Source organism: Boleophthalmus pectinirostris, unplaced genomic scaffold, assembly GCF_026225935.1.
Source record: "Boleophthalmus pectinirostris isolate CB_2022bp ecotype Guang Dong unplaced genomic scaffold, ASM2622593v1 HiC_scaffold_19, whole genome shotgun sequence".
Taxonomy (NCBI): domain Eukaryota; kingdom Metazoa; phylum Chordata; class Actinopteri; order Gobiiformes; family Gobiidae; genus Boleophthalmus; species Boleophthalmus pectinirostris.
The window spans coordinates 27,445,431-27,462,621 of record NW_026571140.1 but is presented as its reverse complement, the minus strand read 5'-3'; the positions used below and the strand labels follow the sequence as shown (position 1 = coordinate 27,462,621).

Below are 17,191 nucleotides of genomic sequence, written 5' to 3'. Positions count from 1 at the left end.
AATTGACTAAAAATAAGCCAATAGCAATGCAGCTGCACTATTTACATCCTGAGTGAAAGGTAGCTACCAGTCCAGTGCAATTTATGAGATATTCTTTTATTTAGCGTTTATTAAGATAGAAATAAATCTTATTTTGGTGCAAATATGTCGTCTATCGGGCCGGCGTTACCTCCACATCTGAGGAAAGATAGGGACGAGGAAGACTCCGATTCGGATGATGAACGTAAGTCTGTTGTCGTTTCTTCTTTTTAATTTAAATTGCAAAATGTTTTGATTATTTTTATGACTTATCATATTCATATACATTGTAGTCGTTGGTCCTGCGTTGCCCCCCGGGTACAAACGAGGCGATCCGACTTCTTCAGACGAAAGTGAAGACGAAGTGTCGGTAAAAAGGGCCAAAACAAGCCACTCCACTGAAGAACAGCAGTACGTAATGTATTAACACATACAAGAGGTTTTGATTTAGTTAATGATTCAACAAATTGTGGATAATTGAAATGATATATTAATCATTATTTATTTTAGTATTTTATTCCAAAAGATTAGACTGCACTGGCATTTTTGTTTTAGAGAAGTGACCCCTCTCCACAGTGGCTGTTGTTACACTCACACTCAAAATCTGATTATTATCAGAATTTTGGAGTTGTAAGATCATTACATGTATACAGCAAAAATAATCTGGTTTCTTTTTATCATGGTCTCTTTGATTACTCACAGATCAGAGATTGTGCCATTTGTATGTCATTAAAGTAATTTTAATGGTCCAAAAGTCAGAAAATAATCAGATTTTGATGTGCATGTATCCACTCTTAATGTTTGTGGTATAGACTAGAAATATCCTGTGTTTTATACAGTCAGTTTCAATATTTTCAAACAGGGGGAACTCAAAGACTGAAGATTATGATGATGATGATGGGTTCTTTGGACCAGCCCTTCCACCAGGATTCAAGAAACAGCAGAGCTCTCCTGAAATGTAGCAAAGTTTATACTACATGTACACATATTTTAATGTTGTTTGTATGTTGAATTGTTAAAAATAGAAGCTGTAACTTCATAGTGTCCCCTTAGGACGCCTGTAATAGGACCAGCCTTGCCACCTGGCTTTCGCAGACCGTCCGATGATGATGGTGAGGTTGATGAAGATGGAGCAAGTTTTCCAGGACCAGCTTTGCCCCCTGGATACCAGCACCAGGCATCCAGCAGTGAGGATGAGGATGCAATCGGACCCATGCCATCCAAAGGGCCCATCCAAGACTCCGTGGCTCTGGACATTGAACGGAGGGCACAAAGAATGAAAGATAAGCTGTCAGGGAATGTAAGACACTTGCAATTACCTCTGGATAAAAATATCCAGTTAGTTTATTGAACTCTGAATCAGTACAGAAGACAAAAAACAAAACATAAGCTAAATGTTTGTAGATTCTGTAGGTTATAAAATGCTTGTGAGAAGACCTATATAAGACACAGATATTAGATTATGTGAACTTTTTTTCTGAATTTAGTCGTTATTCAGCAGTCTTTGCTTTTTCTCATACTATAGCATTCTATTCATAAATTCTATTCAATCTGCTGATGTATGTTTCAGGAGGGTCCAGTTGTGCCCACACGAGAATCATGGATGACGGAACTCCCACCAGAACTACAACATATCGGCCTTGGTGCTCGGACGTTCAAAAAAAGATCTGGTCCAGAGAAAAGTGACCGCTCAATTTGGACAGATACGCCTGCAGACAGGGAGCGGAAAGCCAGGGTCAGTCTGTTACTGAAGATATAGATGTATTATAATCTGTTGTACTAAGAAAGGTGTATTCTCAAATAAACAGGAGCGCCTCGAAGGGAAAAACAAAGAAGAAAAGGATAAAGATAGTGCCCCACAACTTCCCAGAAAAGACATTGAGATGGCAGAGAAAGTATCCAAATACAATGTGAGTGCTATTATATTTTTTATCCAGTGTATAATATGGGTTTAATGTAGTTATTGAAGACACTACATTTGTCTATACACATTGTCTGCAGGAGTCGAAACGTGCTGAGTCTCTTATGAGTTTACACTCAAAGAAGATGAAGGAGAAGGCAAAAGAAAAGGCAGATCAGCCAGTGGAGAGAAGGCCATTTGATCGAGATGCAGACCTTCAAGTAAACCGCTTTGATGAAGCTCAGAAGCAAAGATTGCTTAAAAAATCTCAAGAACTTAACACACGCTTCTCCCACAGCAGAGACCGAATGTTTCTGTGAGAATTCATTTATGTTCAGAAATCAAATGATAATGACTTTCTTTGGTAGAAGACTGTCTTTATAATAACATAAAACCCCTAAAGATTTAGCGTAGCTGTTTCTTGTGCATTTTAATATATAAACAAGTTGTTTTTTTCTATTCCTTGAGCGCAAACAAAAGAAATGGCAAATTTTGTGGTTTAAAAGTGCAACACAAAGGATCACATTGGGATATTAAATGCTGACCAGGACCTTAGGTAATACTGGATAAAAAGATGTCTGTTTTTTTAGGTATCTAGTTTATGTGAATAATCTCACATGAAATCACTTTTTATCTTCCATCCTTCAACATAATTTGATATGAAAAATAAATAAAATTTTAAATGTTTTTAAGTGTCTGACATTTTTATTTTGTGTGTGAAGTGAATTTAAATGGCCTTTGATGGAAATATAGCTTTTGACATGATGTTTCTCATTTCTGCCTTTTGGGCTTTTTCGGTAACCGTAAACGAACAGTGTGGTCAATCTGCGCATGCGTAAGTTTAGTGTTTCTATTTAGCGCATCAGAAATTTTTAACTAACGAAATGTCAGAAAAGGGAGAAGTGGATTTAACTGGTGCCAAGCAAAACACTGGCGTATGGCTCGTAAAGGTTTGTGTTTGTTGTTAATTTGTTTGTTTAAACTTCCCGAGAAACGTAAATATCATGTAGCCCATATGGTCTACCGTAGTTAGCATTTACCGCAGCATGGAAACATTAGCCACTAGCCAGGCTCATTGACTGCAGTTTAGAGGGTCTTCAAGACTGTTGTGTCTTTGTCCCGTTGTCCAGTGTACTGCTAATGTAATGTAAAAGTTAGCTGTATTATGAATTGTCTTTGCAGTGTGAATGGCTTCATTTTGGACACTGAACTTTTTCACCCAGGTTCCAAAATATCTGTCCCAACAATGGGCAAAAGCATCTGGCCGAGGCGAAGTTGGGAAGATCAGGATATGCAAGTATGTAATGAAATCACCTGTAAATTACTTACTGAGCATGGAATATATTTAAATTGTTTTCTTTGTCATTTCCAGAAAGGGGAACATGGGGAAGCCTGAGGTAATTTTACTCCCATTATTTTAGTGCAGTGTAGTTATTGTGTAATTGTGTGACGATGTGGTTTTCTTTTTATGTTATTTTATTTATTCATTTTAAACAGAGGAAAGTATAAATGCAATGTAACTATTTACCTTGCTTCTCCCCTTAGGTGACATTCACATTAAATGAAGAGTTGACTGTAATTGAAGGCATAGACACAGTAGCAGCCCCACGAGAGCATCCTTTCACCATGCAGACAGTAGGAGGACAGACTTTAGCAGTCTTCACAGAGACGTCATCAGGTGGGTCTCTGGTTGTTATTTTCCTGTGTCTGTGTATGAATTGCTAATGCTATTACACAGAGTTCTGTTTCATCCTCTAAATCATTGAATGTGCGTGCCATCTTTGGCTTGCTGTTCATAACTTACTGTTTGAGGTTTTTACATGTAGTTTTGATGATCCTGCTTTGCTTTTTTATACATATTTAAAATGCAAAAATACAACAGTAGTCTAACAAAGAGCTCCTTATGCATTATTGTTGTATCTTTGCATTCTATTAAATTATGTTAATTCTGTCAACAGGACACATTGTCAGGTGTTAACATTACCTGCTGCTCTGCAGCAAAGGCAGCTTGCTCCTCATGTTATCATTTGCTTGCTGTGCTGTTGATTGAATGTGCGGCCATGAATCAAAAATCCTCTCAGAAGTATTGCTTTATATGATCAAATCTTTGTCTCTGTCTCTGTAAATATTTGTGCAACATTATTATTTTGTTTTAACAGTGTTTATTTAAACTGTGTAAACTGTGTAATTGTCTGATGGTGGAACCTTCTTGATTCCATGGAAAGTTAAAACCATATTTCAGAGCATTCTTTATGGAGATAGATGTATTTTATCCCATACAATGAAAGATTACAGGAACAACATTTCTATGGAAACAAGCAGGAGGAGTAAGATGCATAATAATAATGATCATATGTGCTTGGTTGTATTGGTGCATGGAAATGGTGATGTAATAACTGGCCTTGTTTGTTTTGGTGCTGGTTTCCTTGTGCTAATCTGCACAAACTGAAGTGCTTTGTTTTGCATAACTGTCTTGGGGCTTTGCTGGACAATCAAGTTGTGCAATTTGGTGTTTTCTTTATCCATGTGGTGGGAGTGATTGTCTCTGTTGTCTTGGTGTGAAGGCATGCCCGCTTTGCTTGTGTGCTCAATGCTCATCATGAATAAATGCGCTGATTATGTAGATACAGCGTGATTGATTCTGCTGTTAATTAAATCCTGGCAATCTTCCTCCGTCCTTCTTCCCTTGTGTTGTCATTTTTACAATCCCTGCCTCCATCCCTGTAGGCCAGTCAGAGGAGAGATCTGATGGCAGCAGCCTAGGTTCGGGTACAGGTCCAGGTGAGTCCTCCGTTTGTGAGTGACAGCTGCATATTTGGAGTGTGTTTCTGGTGTGTTGCCTTCTCTTTGAAATATGTAAACAATCTTTGTGTTTATTTGAGATTATAACTGTGTATTTATTGAAAGTCACATATAAACTCATGAATCTTCTTGTGTTCAGAGTGTCTTGGTTGCTATGTCATATTTGTGTTTAGTTTGCTAGTAGGAAAAACAAGTAAATCAATGTGCCTGTAGTTGAATACTTAGCATAATTTTTCAACAAGGCCTTTATACTCTAATAAGTCCTTGTCTTTCTGTAATATTTTTATTATGGCCTTTTCTTAATTGTTTTTTCACAGGGCATTTATAGAGAATGCTAAAGGAACTATGTGTATGCAGTATGCACACAGTATGTGTTAAATACGCGCTTGCCTGACCAGCCAGTCCCCTCTACATTGAGTAGGTGGTTTTGGCTGGTTAGGTAATAAATATACGTTTTTCATTATATAAAGTATAATTTCTTGTCCTGGACCACTGACTTGGGTGCTTAAATTATGTGTATATATTTAGTTAGTTTGGTTATTTTACTTTAAATCTGACCATCATGCATATTTCTCTATTTATAGATAAAATTGCCTTGGAGGGGATGGTAGTGCAGAGAGCCGAGTGCCGACCAGCTGTGAGTGAAAGTTACATGAAACTGAAAAGGTGTGTGTATTTTCATGATCTGAGTAAAAATTTATGTATTTATGAAAACCTGTTTAAATTTTGCACAATTTACTTACTTACAGGTTACAGATAGAAGAGTCATCAAAACCAGCCAGATTATCACAGCAACTGGAGAAAATAGTTACAAGCAACTACAAGCCTGTGGCAAATCATGCTAACAATGTAAGAAAACTGACACGAAACCTATACAGTCGTCCTATTACATTATGATTTGAACAAAATATATAATGTAATAATAGTTTTTATAAAATTGTGTTATAGTGTTGCAATTTTTTGTTAAAACTGGAATTTATTATGTTTTATGTACTAACTGAAATATAGTATAAATTAGGGATGGGACAATAAGGGTAGACAATAATCATTTGAGGCACATTTTATATAATCATGATCATTGCCAACCAAGATAATTGGCATTTTATCATCAGAATGAGCTGAAAAAAGTTACTTATATAACAGTTGTTTAAATATGGAACTTATTCATAATATTAAAATTATAATTAATTATATGCATAACATTTTTAAACTGTCAGTAACTTTTACAATCATTCTGATATAATCGTTAATAGCAATTATTTTAACCATGACAATTGTGAGACCAAACTTATTATATATTATATATTACTTATTAATATTGTACCATCCCTATATGAATCTGAATGTAAGAATCTGTCCTCCTACTGACTGATCTGTGGCATCTTGTTGCTCCAGCTCGAGTATGAGAGGCGGAAGAAGGAGGAAGGGAAGAGGGCGAGGGCAGACAAACAGCAGGTGTTGGACATGTTGTTTTCAGCCTTTGAAAAGCACCAGTATTACAACATCAAAGATCTTGTGGACATCACGAAACAGCCTGTGGTAAGACCTTGAACAATAATTGGTTATGATCCTTAGAATGTGCCATTACCGAGTTTTGTCAAATAAACCAAAACAGTGGGAGGGTTTACATTTGCAATGCTAATTTTAACCATGGCCGTCGGCACTAAATTAGATTGCTTTGCTTGCTAAATACTGAAAAGGCAATTAGATGTGGCTCATTTAGGCTCAGTTGGCCATGTGTGATCTGTCTGATATGAAGGCAGTAGCAGATTACATAATATAATATACACTCCAGAACATTTATCTGTTCATTCAATATGGTCTAGAAGAGCTTCACCAGATGTCATCAAATTGAAAGTGACATGCCATAGAGATAGACGGGCCAATATTTAGCCTTTTTAGCGTATCCAGCACAGGCCGATATTTTATTTTGGTCAATCTTCTGCTTAAAAATACACACAAAGGTTGATATTAACACCTATATATGAAGAAAAAACTGCACAAAATGTGACTACACAGCTCTCGGGTTTGGAGGGATTTTATAGTAACCTTAAATTTCATCATTTAGGAAAAATAATCAAAGACGGCCCAACATGTTGACCCAAAAATATCGGCAGAGCTTATTGGCCTTCAGTTGCTCTATATTCTAAACAACTAGGAGTTAGTTTATTTAGTTAATTTTCTTCAGTCAGTTGACAAAATCATTAATTCATAATTCATCATATTGCAATGATTTATGAGTAACACAAAAATTACCCATAACACTTCAGTTATTCTAAGTCATTGGCCCATATAGGTCAATCTCTAATGTGCAACTCTTTATTTTTCTAGATTTACTTGAAGGAGATCCTGCGTGACATCGGCATCTATAATGTGAAGGGAACGCACAAAAACACATGGGAGCTTAAGCCGGAGTATCGGCATTACCAGGGAGAGGAAAAGACTGATGAATAGATTTTTATAGTCGGTGTTTTTACAGTGTGTTGTATCCTGACACTGGGTTAAAAAAAAAAATAGTTTTACCATTTTTGCACTTACTTTTAGAGTGGCCATGATGCTGCAGTGAGAAGTATAGTGTAAGGATTGTAATTTTTGCTAAAAGGTTTTAGTGCCAGAATATTTTTACTGTTTAATATGTATTGTGTAAAATTCTGCATTGTAATTTACATTTTGAGTTTTATTTCTAGTCAGAAACATGTAATAAAGTGTTTTTTTTCCCTGGGTACTTGAATATTCAGGTCAATTTAGATAGTTAAGACAGCTCTAGTCAGGAATTTATCCCCTCATTTTTAAATTATGGTATTTTGTGCAAGTGTGCCAACAAGGACTACAATATGGTTAAGAACAGTAGGCAATTATAGCCGTACATCAATTACAATACACCAATTTTTGGAATCGGTGAATATTTCTTCCAAAATGTGTAAAGAAATGGTTTTCATTTCTAAAATCGTAACCACAAATATTAGTTTATTCCACGTCATCATTTATTGAATATTCAATCCAAACGTAGTTTATTTGGACAGTTTACATCTGGTATTACACAGAAGCATAAATGGCATAGGCTATTGCTTGTTAGCGCCTACCCCATGTTTCACAGATTTATTTTGTGATCACTTGAAATTGCAAAAATGTTAAACCAGCATGAATTTAGAAGCAAATGCTATCGCTACCTTATTTTACAAGTTGCTATTGCAATGAATAGGATTATCACTGTATTTTATAGTGTGTATTTATCCATATTAAAGCCCAATGAATGCAAGGTCGAGTGATTGGAGTTTTCTGAAACAGCCACCTCGCTCCATGTCACACCCTGGGATTTGTGGCAACAACTGCAAAAAAGAAAGCACATTTAATATCAAGTTATGAAATACAAGTACAATCATGACGTAGTCGTAGAAAAAGGCTGAAGTGTACTCCTCAATTCAATCTGTGCAGCCATTTTAAGCAGCAGCCAGGAAGCGCGAGGAATGTTTGATTTAGCATCACTATGCAAACCCAAAAGCCAAGAGAGCCTGCTTTAGGTCTATCAGTAGATGCACTCAAGTATTTCGCTAAAATTATGCTCACCACGCTCGTTGCAACACAAGAGTTTTTCCATGAGTTCTTTGTGGATGAATCTTATTCCATGGTCACCCTAAAGACAAACATTCATTACATAGATTAGATGAGTCATGTTATGCCACAGTAATTTGTTAATTTTATGTTCTCCCCTCTTCAATCCGAGTCGCCACTGAACTGGGCTAACAGAAAGCGCAGGGACTTTTCACTATTGCATCTACCATTTTATACCCAGGATGTCCCACTGCAGAGAGCCCAGGCTGTCAAAGATGCGAATTGTGGGTTGTCTTTTTTAAAATAAACTTACGACAACTTCATGAAGCACGTTCAGCTGTCATGAGTGTAATTTTCCGGTCAAGTGGGCTATGTGCACGTTTTACAGCAGCACTTCAAACCATCTTCACCCGCAATCATCGTTGTACTGTTGTCCAAGTTTGTTCGCGTCTGTAAAAGAAACAACAGAGTTAAAATCACGTTTGATCTCTTGACATACAAAAGGTTCCAAAAATTTACACTGTACAAGACTGATTACAACCATGGCTAACGTTAGCACTTGTTAGCAGGAAAAGCGCATGGTATAAATGCGCTTCCTTTTTAAGTAGTTTGGCATTGGGGAACATCTTTAAGTAGAATACTATGTGATGACGATCAGGAAAAAAGTAAAACACTTACCAAGGCACTTGGCCATGATTACTCTAGCGGAGACCCCTTTGCAAGCAATGTACTGCATGTGCTCCTGATGTGTTGAAGTGAAAAAAGAGACCCTCAAAGATGGACGTTCGCGTTAAATACACACAGGGCAAATGGTTATTGACTGCCCCCTATGTGTCAGTGAGTGAACACCATGGTGAACATCTGGTTGACTGTGATGTGCATTAGTAACCGAAGTTAATTGCCCAGTGCCCCATAGTCTCCCAAATAATATAGTTGGACTTTGATTTGAATGATCACTGGAGTAGATTACACAATTAACCTTGAACTGAATCTCCTTTTACATATCAGTATTTTCTATACTGGAATGGCCTACTGCACGATTAAAAAAGAAAATGCAAAACTATTTAGGCGTTGAGAGTGGAGCAGACTTGTGTGGAACCGTAATTACGCATGTGCGTAATATGCGCGCCACTCGCTCCTCCATCAGTCTGCGAAGTGACAGCGAAGAGGCAGCACTTAATTGGACTCCTCGGTCGTGAGAGTTTGTTCATCAGCTTCTCGTGGATTTAGACTATGAGGAGACAGAAAAGCTTCAAAAGGACCTAAGAAAAGGTACGTACAGTTACAGATTATGACATTTCTTGCTGTGTTTGATCTTAAAGTATCTCAAACCTGTTTTTTTAATAATGCTAAGAAATACGAATATGATGCTCTTTTCGTGAAATAAACAGCATTTGTAGTTTCCCATTTCGTAGGAATTATGTTCAGAGCTGTCTTTGGAAACAAGAAAGAGGGTAAAGGCAAAGATGGAGGGAAAAAGAATCAGAAGAATGCAGGTAAGCACATACCCGAGTGCTGCTATTAAATCAAGTGAACCAAAATAATGAAGTCTATTTATGCCCCAGACTAAAAGTACCACACTTTGGCCACCATTTGCAATACAATATGCACTTATGTGTACTCTTACCTTCTGCACTTCTAAAATCAATCCTTCTTTGTGCACATTGTGTTGCATTGATCCAGGTTGTCTTCTCCTGGGTGCTTTTGCAGAGCCAATTCAATTAGCCCAATTCATCAGTGTCTGTCCTTTATACAGTCTCCCGCTGCTTTCATTTAAACTGTGTCAGGAGTTGAGGCAGGGAAACATTCTGACCTACTAAGAATTACATCTTAAATTTTGTATGAATAAGAACTGGGTGTAAACTTGAATTCTCTGCGGGTTTCAAGTAATAGATATAGCTATAAAACAGACCCTACATATTTGAATGTGTGGTTTGCATTCAGGCTTGCTGTTGGGAGGTGATTTTGTGTGTCGCAGTGGAGAAATATGAACATAAGTGGAGCTCAGTATTACAGCGACCATGTTTGTCATTAATGTTTAATAAAGCACTGCCCTGGGAAGCCAGAACAGAGAAAAAGCAGAAGAACTGAGCCAGTCTCATTAAATTAATATGGTGTGTTTACAGTAGCCTACACGAGAGGGCTATGATCTTTTTGACCTAAAATCTTATCAAACACTACCGCTCTTGCCTATTTTGTTTTGACATGAACAGTATTTGCCAAGAGAGAACATAAAAACTTTTCATAACTTAATAAATCCTCACCCAAATGCTTAAAGATTAATTTGTTATGCAGATTGTGTGACATCAATGGTTAGCTATAATGTTTTAGAGAAAAAAACAACTGTCAAAAAGAACTGCTTTATGCTCTCATGTCAAATAAAGCAAGCATGTCTTTATTTATTAAGAAGTATTCCCATGGAGGACACGCTTCCACAACTTTCCATTACTTCACTCATTAATATGCCTCTAAGACGAGAGACGCTCGCTCTGCCACTCCTCACAGAGAGACATGGTTAATGCTGTTCCTGTGTGACTCATTAATAGGCAAGAACCTACTCAGGACTAAATCAGTGTGAACTCAAGTTTTAACAAAAGATTAATTGCAATAAAATTTTAATTTGGAAAAGGTCAATCCCTTCCATTCAAATTCAAGAAGATGGTGTATTTATGGGATTCAGTTAAAAGGATTGCTCCTTTCATTTAGTATTGCAAAGATCCTCTGTTGTTAGCAATAACACTGTTCAAATCAAAATTTCATACCTTTGAATGGCAATAACCCTAATTTTTTATTTAAAACAAAAAACAGTCAAAGTAAAAGTAATTGTAAAATTTTCAAGCCTAGCCAATGATAAAAAAAAAAAAAACATTGATGAACCTCAATGATAATTAAAATGTCTAGGCTACATATTTTCATGATATCTGTTGGTGCAGGAGCAGAGGTGCAGGCTCACAGCTCCACACACTGTAAAGAGCGGGACCGGAGCCAAAGAGGAAGAAAACTGTCCCGTTTGACCAAAGGCGTGTCAATTTCTCTCCCCTCCTCTCCTTTGCTCCCTCGACCGGCCGACTTGGCACTCTCCCAGTCCTGCATCCGATTCCCAGGTGGGCAGTAATAACAATGCATACAAATATGATCCGGATATAATCATCATAAGCCATACACTTGGGAATATATTTAAAAATAGCACCGTGCTTTGATGGATTTTGCCTTTATTAGCTGAGATCGTCTGTGCGTTCAGCTGTTCCTACATGTGACAGCAAAGAAAAGAGCATACACAGACGGTGCCTCTGGGGCCCAAAAATGTGACAGATTGTCAAAGTAAATAATTGAGTGAGATAACTTCAGCCAAGGAAACACAATGAGCTAGGTCACTTTCACATAGGGATCAACACATGGGCAGATTTAATTGTCTGACGAGGACTTCATATACACATGCCAACACAACCTATCAACACTTTTGTATGAATAATCTCCCAGTCTGAGCATCTCAGCAAACACCTGGTACTACAGAACCACATGGACAGAATGGCCTGGTTTTGAATCCTGGCTTGGCGCTGCTTATGTGCACAGTATTATCTGATTCCCTAGATTTTTATTGTTTCACTGATCATAAGCGTTCCAAAGAAGACAGCCAACCTTTATTTTTGTGTACCATTTAAAACTCTTCCACTAGTAAATGCAATAAGGACAATGCATGTAGCACAAATTGAATTGTAATCACTCTTGCATCTTATCCTCCAATTAGAAATCAACTTTTTTATTTAGGTGTATTGAAAAACTAATAATCTTACAGTTCTGATAATTTCATACAAGACTCCTTACAGTTATCTCTTTGCTTAGTGTAAATGACCTAACCTATTTTTGCCTACCATAGGTTGCATTACTTTGAAATGTCACAAGGTGGCAGTGTTGTGCAAGTAGTACAGCCATTGAGAAAAGGATTGATTATGTTTCATTGCATGCAGTAGAGCCGTGTTGGTCCCTAAGTAAACCACACAGGCACAACAAAGAAATTTACAGCAGCTAAAATCTGCTGTCATGGTCAGTATGTATCTGCTGGCCGTGCAAATTGCAGTGCTTTAGTGTCTGCGCTCTAATGCGTGATTGAAAGTATAAATAACCCTCAGTGGAAATATACTGACGGTTTTGGTTCACAAGCATCTCATCCCTCGGAGTATGTCTCTCAAAATCAACACAGCATAAATTGAGACACACCCACACATCAATATAATTGTGTCCCTGTCTTCAAACGCGTAAACATGAGCAATCTTCATTTATTAAGGATAAACGCCCACGGTATAGGGTGTATTGCTGTGTTTGCACGCAGGGCAGCCTCTTTGTACATAGAGCCTCATACTCCTGGGAAACAATTCAAATTCTGCACCACAGATCTCATCTGGATGAGCTTAATCTCTCCCTCACTTTCTTTCATATCCCTCCCTATATCTCCACCCTCTCCACCCCCTCCCCTCACCCCTCCTATCATCGCTCTGGCCGCCCTGATCGCACTCTCCCTCCCACCTCCCTCTCTGCTGCTCGCACTCGTCTCCGTGGCCAAAGCTTGGGTAAAGAAGCCGGACTATGCCGACAGCTCTTACAGCGCCTCGTGCCGTGGCAGAGCAGACCACAGAGGTGAGTACCGGTGCGGGAAGGTGTTGTCACATCTGAGCTCAGGTGATGATTGACCTGAATGACTAACAATCTTAGAGGTGCTGAGGGAACATGCTGTGGACCGTAAGTCACTGCATTTTATCATTGTTTTTTCAAGGCAGAAACTTCATTGTGTTGTCTTTGTCATCTCTTGGGTGTTTTTATTTATAGTCTATTCAGGTACTGTACCTTCTCACGCTGTTCACTTAGATTAAACTAATTATGGGATAATGGGGTAGTTGTTCATATTTCTGGTAGGTTTCTGTGTGTATTTGACCAGAGGGCTACCTGAAGGATAAGCAGATTTTATGAGACACCTTCTATTCTGGTTGCCAGGCACCTCTCAGCTTCCCGTTTCCAATAGCAACTGTTAGGTGCTTTGATAAATAGTAGTGGACATCCAGCGTGTCCTCATGTTACTTTGACTTAGATGTCACGCCTATGGGGACTAAATGCAAAGTTTTTTCTAGTTAACACATCTTTTCTTAAGCATCTCTGTACTTTTTTAATCATTGAATTTGCTATACTGGTAAAAGACAGGAGCTGTAAACTGGATGAGAAGAAGCTATTGATATTGACCTTGATCTACTTTCAACTACAGCTCAGACTTGGCTTACAATAGTTGAAAGAAAAAATGTGACGGTATACCTATTTCAAAGCTACAGTGACAGAAGGAGAAATGTAGGGAGTGTGAAACGAATGATGTCTAAACGCAAAGATGTTTGTGAGGAGGAGTGAGCTGTCCCTGTAATCTGTGATGTCCTGTCATCTTGTTTAGATGCCTACTCAATATGCATGTTACTCAGTTGATAGAGACGCGCTGAGACAAAAGTGTTAAGAAGAAGAAGGAAAAGTGGGAATTATTATTGCTGTACATGATATTTTAGCTGAGGCAAGATGAAGACTTACTCTGCAGAGGTGGGAGAGAGAAGGCGCTGGTAGGTTCAGAGGTCAAAGCACCGGGGGGGAGCCCTTAAAACAGTGATAAATGGATGCAGTGTCGGCCCTGCTCTCCTCTCCTATAGCAACTGCCTAGGCACGATTCAAACCACTCCTTCTTCTCGCTGCGATGGACCTCATTGAAATTCACAAGATGTCTCTGAAACTGAGAGCACCTGGCAGGCGTGTGCACCAACTCACAACCTCACGCAACCTTTTGTCGCACCTCAAAACATGGCGTTGCCGGTGGTTATGGGGGGAGTCTACGTTTGTGAATACATTTCACACTATTGATGCCTGGTTTTAGCTGGGTGGGAAAAACTGTGAAGGAGCTGAACCAAAATTTGTTTAATAATAATTATATTAAGCATGTCAATCATCAATATCAGCTGATCTATCAAAAAATAGAAACGAACAGTGTTTTTGGTGGGCTCAGTATTTACTATTTGACGTTATTTACTTTAGTGAGGAAGTATTTTCTGTTGTGCATTAATATGTGAGTTGTGGAGGGTCAATTACTGCCAACTGTTAATAGCTTATTAGAAATACAGAGTTAAATTGTTTTTCATTATGTTATTTATTTAATTAGACTATGCTCTATGTTTTATTTAAAAGGTGTAAAGGTGTGTAACTTTTCAGTATGGTATTAAAATTCTTCATGAAGACCAAACCAGACCAATTTACAGGTCAGATCTGTGGAGGGGCAACCCTACTTGCAGTCACAATGCCTCTTTATCTGTTTTTGAGCTATTGAGTAAATGTAAGGTAGAGCTGTTTAATGTCATACTGTGGGACATTACAGGCAGAGCAATGATGCCCCCACCAAAAAGTTACAAAGTGCACCTTTAAGATTTGGTTCATTTAGGTGTTTAAATTATGCTGCAATCACCTAACGTGGTATTTAATATTATAATTTAGCAGTTTTCCCTATAGAAATTAATCACCTTGTCCTTTTTTTTATTTTTTTCTTTGCTATTTTTTAGACCTCCACGTGGCGCCCCAGTTGGGCTCCTCCCTTTCTACCCAGGAACTGATGACCAGACTATGCTTCTTATTGGGAGAAGCATCGCCCGGCTCTAGGTCCCCTATGGAGGACAGGAGGGAGAGGAAGGTAGGCCAGCTACGTATCGATTTCTTGCAGTCCTTTTGCTGTCATGTCATGTCATATAAGTAGGGCACATTGGCTTCATCAGATGACCTTCCTCTGTACTTCCATATGGTGATATTAGTTAATAGTGCATTGATTTTGACTTGTTTACATTCATAATAGATAAGGCTAACGTCTTTTTTAACATGTTTTGCTGTAGTTCAGAATAATCAGTACATTCCTGGTGCAATATCTTTCTTCTGATTTCACAACATTGAAGAGAGGTGTTAGATCTGGTTAGATATAGCGTATTACGATATTACTGTATTGACTTGTCGTTCAATAATTGTTGTAATATGATAAGATTTGAGCTGTAGGGGGTGGAATAACTAATTATTGCTTCATTTAGCTATTTATTTGTTGCAGCTCAAGCCTTTGAATGATACAGTTTACTTAAAAATTGTTTACTGGGATTATCTTGCTTCATTGTTATTGTGTCAGTGGCATAAAGTAGTGTTAATATTACTGCAGTATATATCTCTAGTGATATATCGTGCTTCAAATTTTGTTATTGTGACAGGCCTAGTTGGATAACTGATTTAACTTTGTCGATCTTGATTTATGGGTATTATTTTACTTTTCTTATTAATATTAAACACAATTTGGCACACATTAACTCTTTGTCAACAAGGAAGTTTATATACTAGTTAAATGCTATGTTGTTAAGTTGTGTAAAGGTGCATTGTGTAACTTTTCTTGCTTGTCTCCATGGAGATTATTATTATTATTTTTTTTTTTTTGCTTTGCCTGGAATGTTCTACAGTATGGCATTTATGTTATCTTTTTGGCATTCACTCAATTGCAGGTGTTTCCATACCTCAAAAATACCTTGAAAAACCAATATTCTTAGTGTAAGTGTGGTCTCCTCTCCACAGATCTGACTTGTAACTTGGCCTGGTGGCATCAACAGTCTGTCTCCATGGAGATAATTACATTTAATACCATACCCTGGAGTATTCCAGGCAAATCAAATCAATTAGGGCACCCTTCCACAGAAAAGTTACCTAGTGCACATTCTCAAGTGTCATTTCACTAATACAAGATGTTTGACTAAATAAAGTAACGTTGTGGACCAAATTGCTAACAAAAAAGAATAATCGGGTTTAAAAACAATGGAATTTCTTTATGGACTTGTATTTCTAATGACCCTCCCAATCTCAACTTTGAGTTTTTGACATAATCATATTCTAAAACCTCAAAAGCACTATATAATGTCTACGTCTGCATTTGTATCCATTGTGCAGTATGTGGTCGTGTCCCTACGTTGCTCAGCCTTGGCCCATTTTCTCAGCCTCATTGAAGCACCTGAGCTCCAGATTCAGTCAGAGTTTCACAGAGATAGCCTCGCTCTATGAGGAATGTGGGTTGTCCTGGCTAAGATAGATGAGGCTCCAGTATAAAGGGAATAACTGCATGGGAGTAGCTTAAACTTGTGCAAGCATATCTCCTGATGATATGCTCTGTTGCTGAAATGTTACATCACTGCTAATAAGACCTGCACAGACTCATAGTGCAAAGATAAAAGTTTATTTTAAGATACAAAACACTGGCTTCCACAGTGTGTTCAACTTTTACTTTCCAAAATCTAACGGGATCCTGGGAAAGATAATCTCCACTGATAGCACCTGGCATTTAGATCAGCATGGAAAGGTCATGGGTTTATTAGATATGCTCTGTGTAAAATCAGTAAAATCTCCTATGTCTTAGAATAAATCATGATGTTATTGCATGACTCATTATAAAATAAATGGGCTAAAGCCAAAAGCCTACAGTATATACAGTATATATGCCATAATGCAACAGATATATTTATATTTTCACTTAAAGGGCTCATATTACGGTATTTTCCGATCTGTACATACTTGGATTTGTGTTTTGTTTCATTTGTTTCACATTCGCACAAACCCTGCATATTTATGCTGAGTTCTTCTCTCAAATGGAAAACACTCTGTTCTACCTTGTGATGTCATGTGGTAAAACAGGAAGTGCTGCATGGTGGTTTTAAACTCCATACACCTTCACTAGAATAATTTCAATAATTTCAGCTCAGGAATTTCAAGTTTCTGCTGGAAAAAAGGTAAAAGGTTAACTTGAAAACTACCACTGTATGACATCACAAGGTGGAACAGAGCGTTTTGAGCTTTGGAAATTTAGACAGACTATTTATAAAGGGCTACTCA

At 37.8% G+C, this 17,191-nt stretch overlaps 3 protein-coding genes, 1 long non-coding RNA gene and 1 other non-coding gene across 6 annotated transcripts in view; 3 read left to right on the top strand and 2 right to left on the bottom strand.

Moving 5' to 3' along the window:
* The first annotated feature begins 26 nt into the window (after nt 1-26).
* Nucleotides 27-2,605, top strand: gpalpp1 (GPALPP motifs containing 1). The gene is made up of 7 exons (XM_020938953.2): nt 27-223; nt 312-429; nt 881-976; nt 1,072-1,318; nt 1,589-1,753; nt 1,827-1,928; nt 2,020-2,605. Exons 1-7 carry the CDS (start codon nt 145-147, stop codon nt 2,236-2,238), a joined length of 1,026 nt encoding a protein of 341 aa, XP_020794612.1. The 5' UTR covers nt 27-144; the 3' UTR covers nt 2,239-2,605.
* A 108-nt stretch (nt 2,606-2,713) lies between these two features.
* Nucleotides 2,714-7,443, top strand: LOC110172946 (general transcription factor IIF subunit 2-like). 2 transcript variants are annotated; one of them, XM_020938905.2, is made up of 9 exons: nt 2,714-2,868; nt 3,142-3,215; nt 3,291-3,315; nt 3,464-3,596; nt 4,646-4,699; nt 5,305-5,386; nt 5,470-5,569; nt 6,116-6,259; nt 7,052-7,443. In XM_020938905.2, exons 1-9 carry the CDS (start codon nt 2,803-2,805, stop codon nt 7,172-7,174), a joined length of 801 nt encoding a protein of 266 aa, XP_020794564.1. In that variant the 5' UTR covers nt 2,714-2,802; the 3' UTR covers nt 7,175-7,443. The 2 variants fall into 2 exon arrangements, with proteins under 2 accessions (XP_020794564.1, XP_020794566.1); XM_020938907.2 differs by lacking the exon at nt 4,646-4,699.
* Nucleotides 7,444-7,682: 239 nt separating this feature from the next.
* On the bottom strand, nt 7,683-9,072 carry LOC110173091 (uncharacterized). Its single transcript, XR_002319145.2, has 4 exons — nt 8,951-9,072; nt 8,586-8,722; nt 8,288-8,354; nt 7,683-8,049 (listed from the first exon to the last, which is right to left on the bottom strand). It is a non-coding gene; the product is annotated as an uncharacterized LOC110173091 (long non-coding RNA).
* On the bottom strand, nt 8,127-8,259 carry LOC129409313 (small nucleolar RNA SNORA31). The gene has a single exon (XR_008632357.1). It is a non-coding gene; the product is annotated as a small nucleolar RNA SNORA31 (small nucleolar RNA).
* Nucleotides 9,073-9,692: 620 nt separating the features above from the next.
* The window catches only part of LOC110173033 (protein TANC1-like), a 74,392-nt gene continuing 66,893 nt past the window's right edge, over nt 9,693-17,191 (top strand). The window contains 4 exon segments of the mRNA XM_020939005.2: nt 9,693-9,768; nt 11,206-11,376; nt 12,836-12,907; nt 14,848-14,975. Coding sequence (XP_020794664.2) covers nt 9,693-9,768; nt 11,206-11,376; nt 12,836-12,907; nt 14,848-14,975 — 447 coding nt within the window.

What these genes read in the sequence shown, in the direction of transcription:
- gpalpp1 (XM_020938953.2), top strand. Translation starts at nt 145, where the DNA reads ATGTCGTCTATCGGGCCGGCGTTACCTCCACATCTGAGGAAAGATAGG. An exon ending in CTCCGATTCGGATGATGAAC is followed by an intron (nt 224 to 311) that starts GTAAGTCTGTTG and finishes TATACATTGTAG; the next exon opens with TCGTTGGTCCTGCGTTGCCC. An exon ending in CAGCAGAGCTCTCCTGAAAT is followed by an intron (nt 977 to 1,071) that starts GTAGCAAAGTTT and finishes GTGTCCCCTTAG; the next exon opens with GACGCCTGTAATAGGACCAG.
- LOC110172946 (XM_020938905.2), top strand. Translation starts at nt 2,803, where the DNA reads ATGTCAGAAAAGGGAGAAGTGGATTTAACTGGTGCCAAGCAAAACACT. An exon ending in AGTTACATGAAACTGAAAAG is followed by an intron (nt 5,387 to 5,469) that starts GTGTGTGTATTT and finishes ACTTACTTACAG; the next exon opens with GTTACAGATAGAAGAGTCAT. An exon ending in TGGCAAATCATGCTAACAAT is followed by an intron (nt 5,570 to 6,115) that starts GTAAGAAAACTG and finishes TTGTTGCTCCAG; the next exon opens with CTCGAGTATGAGAGGCGGAA.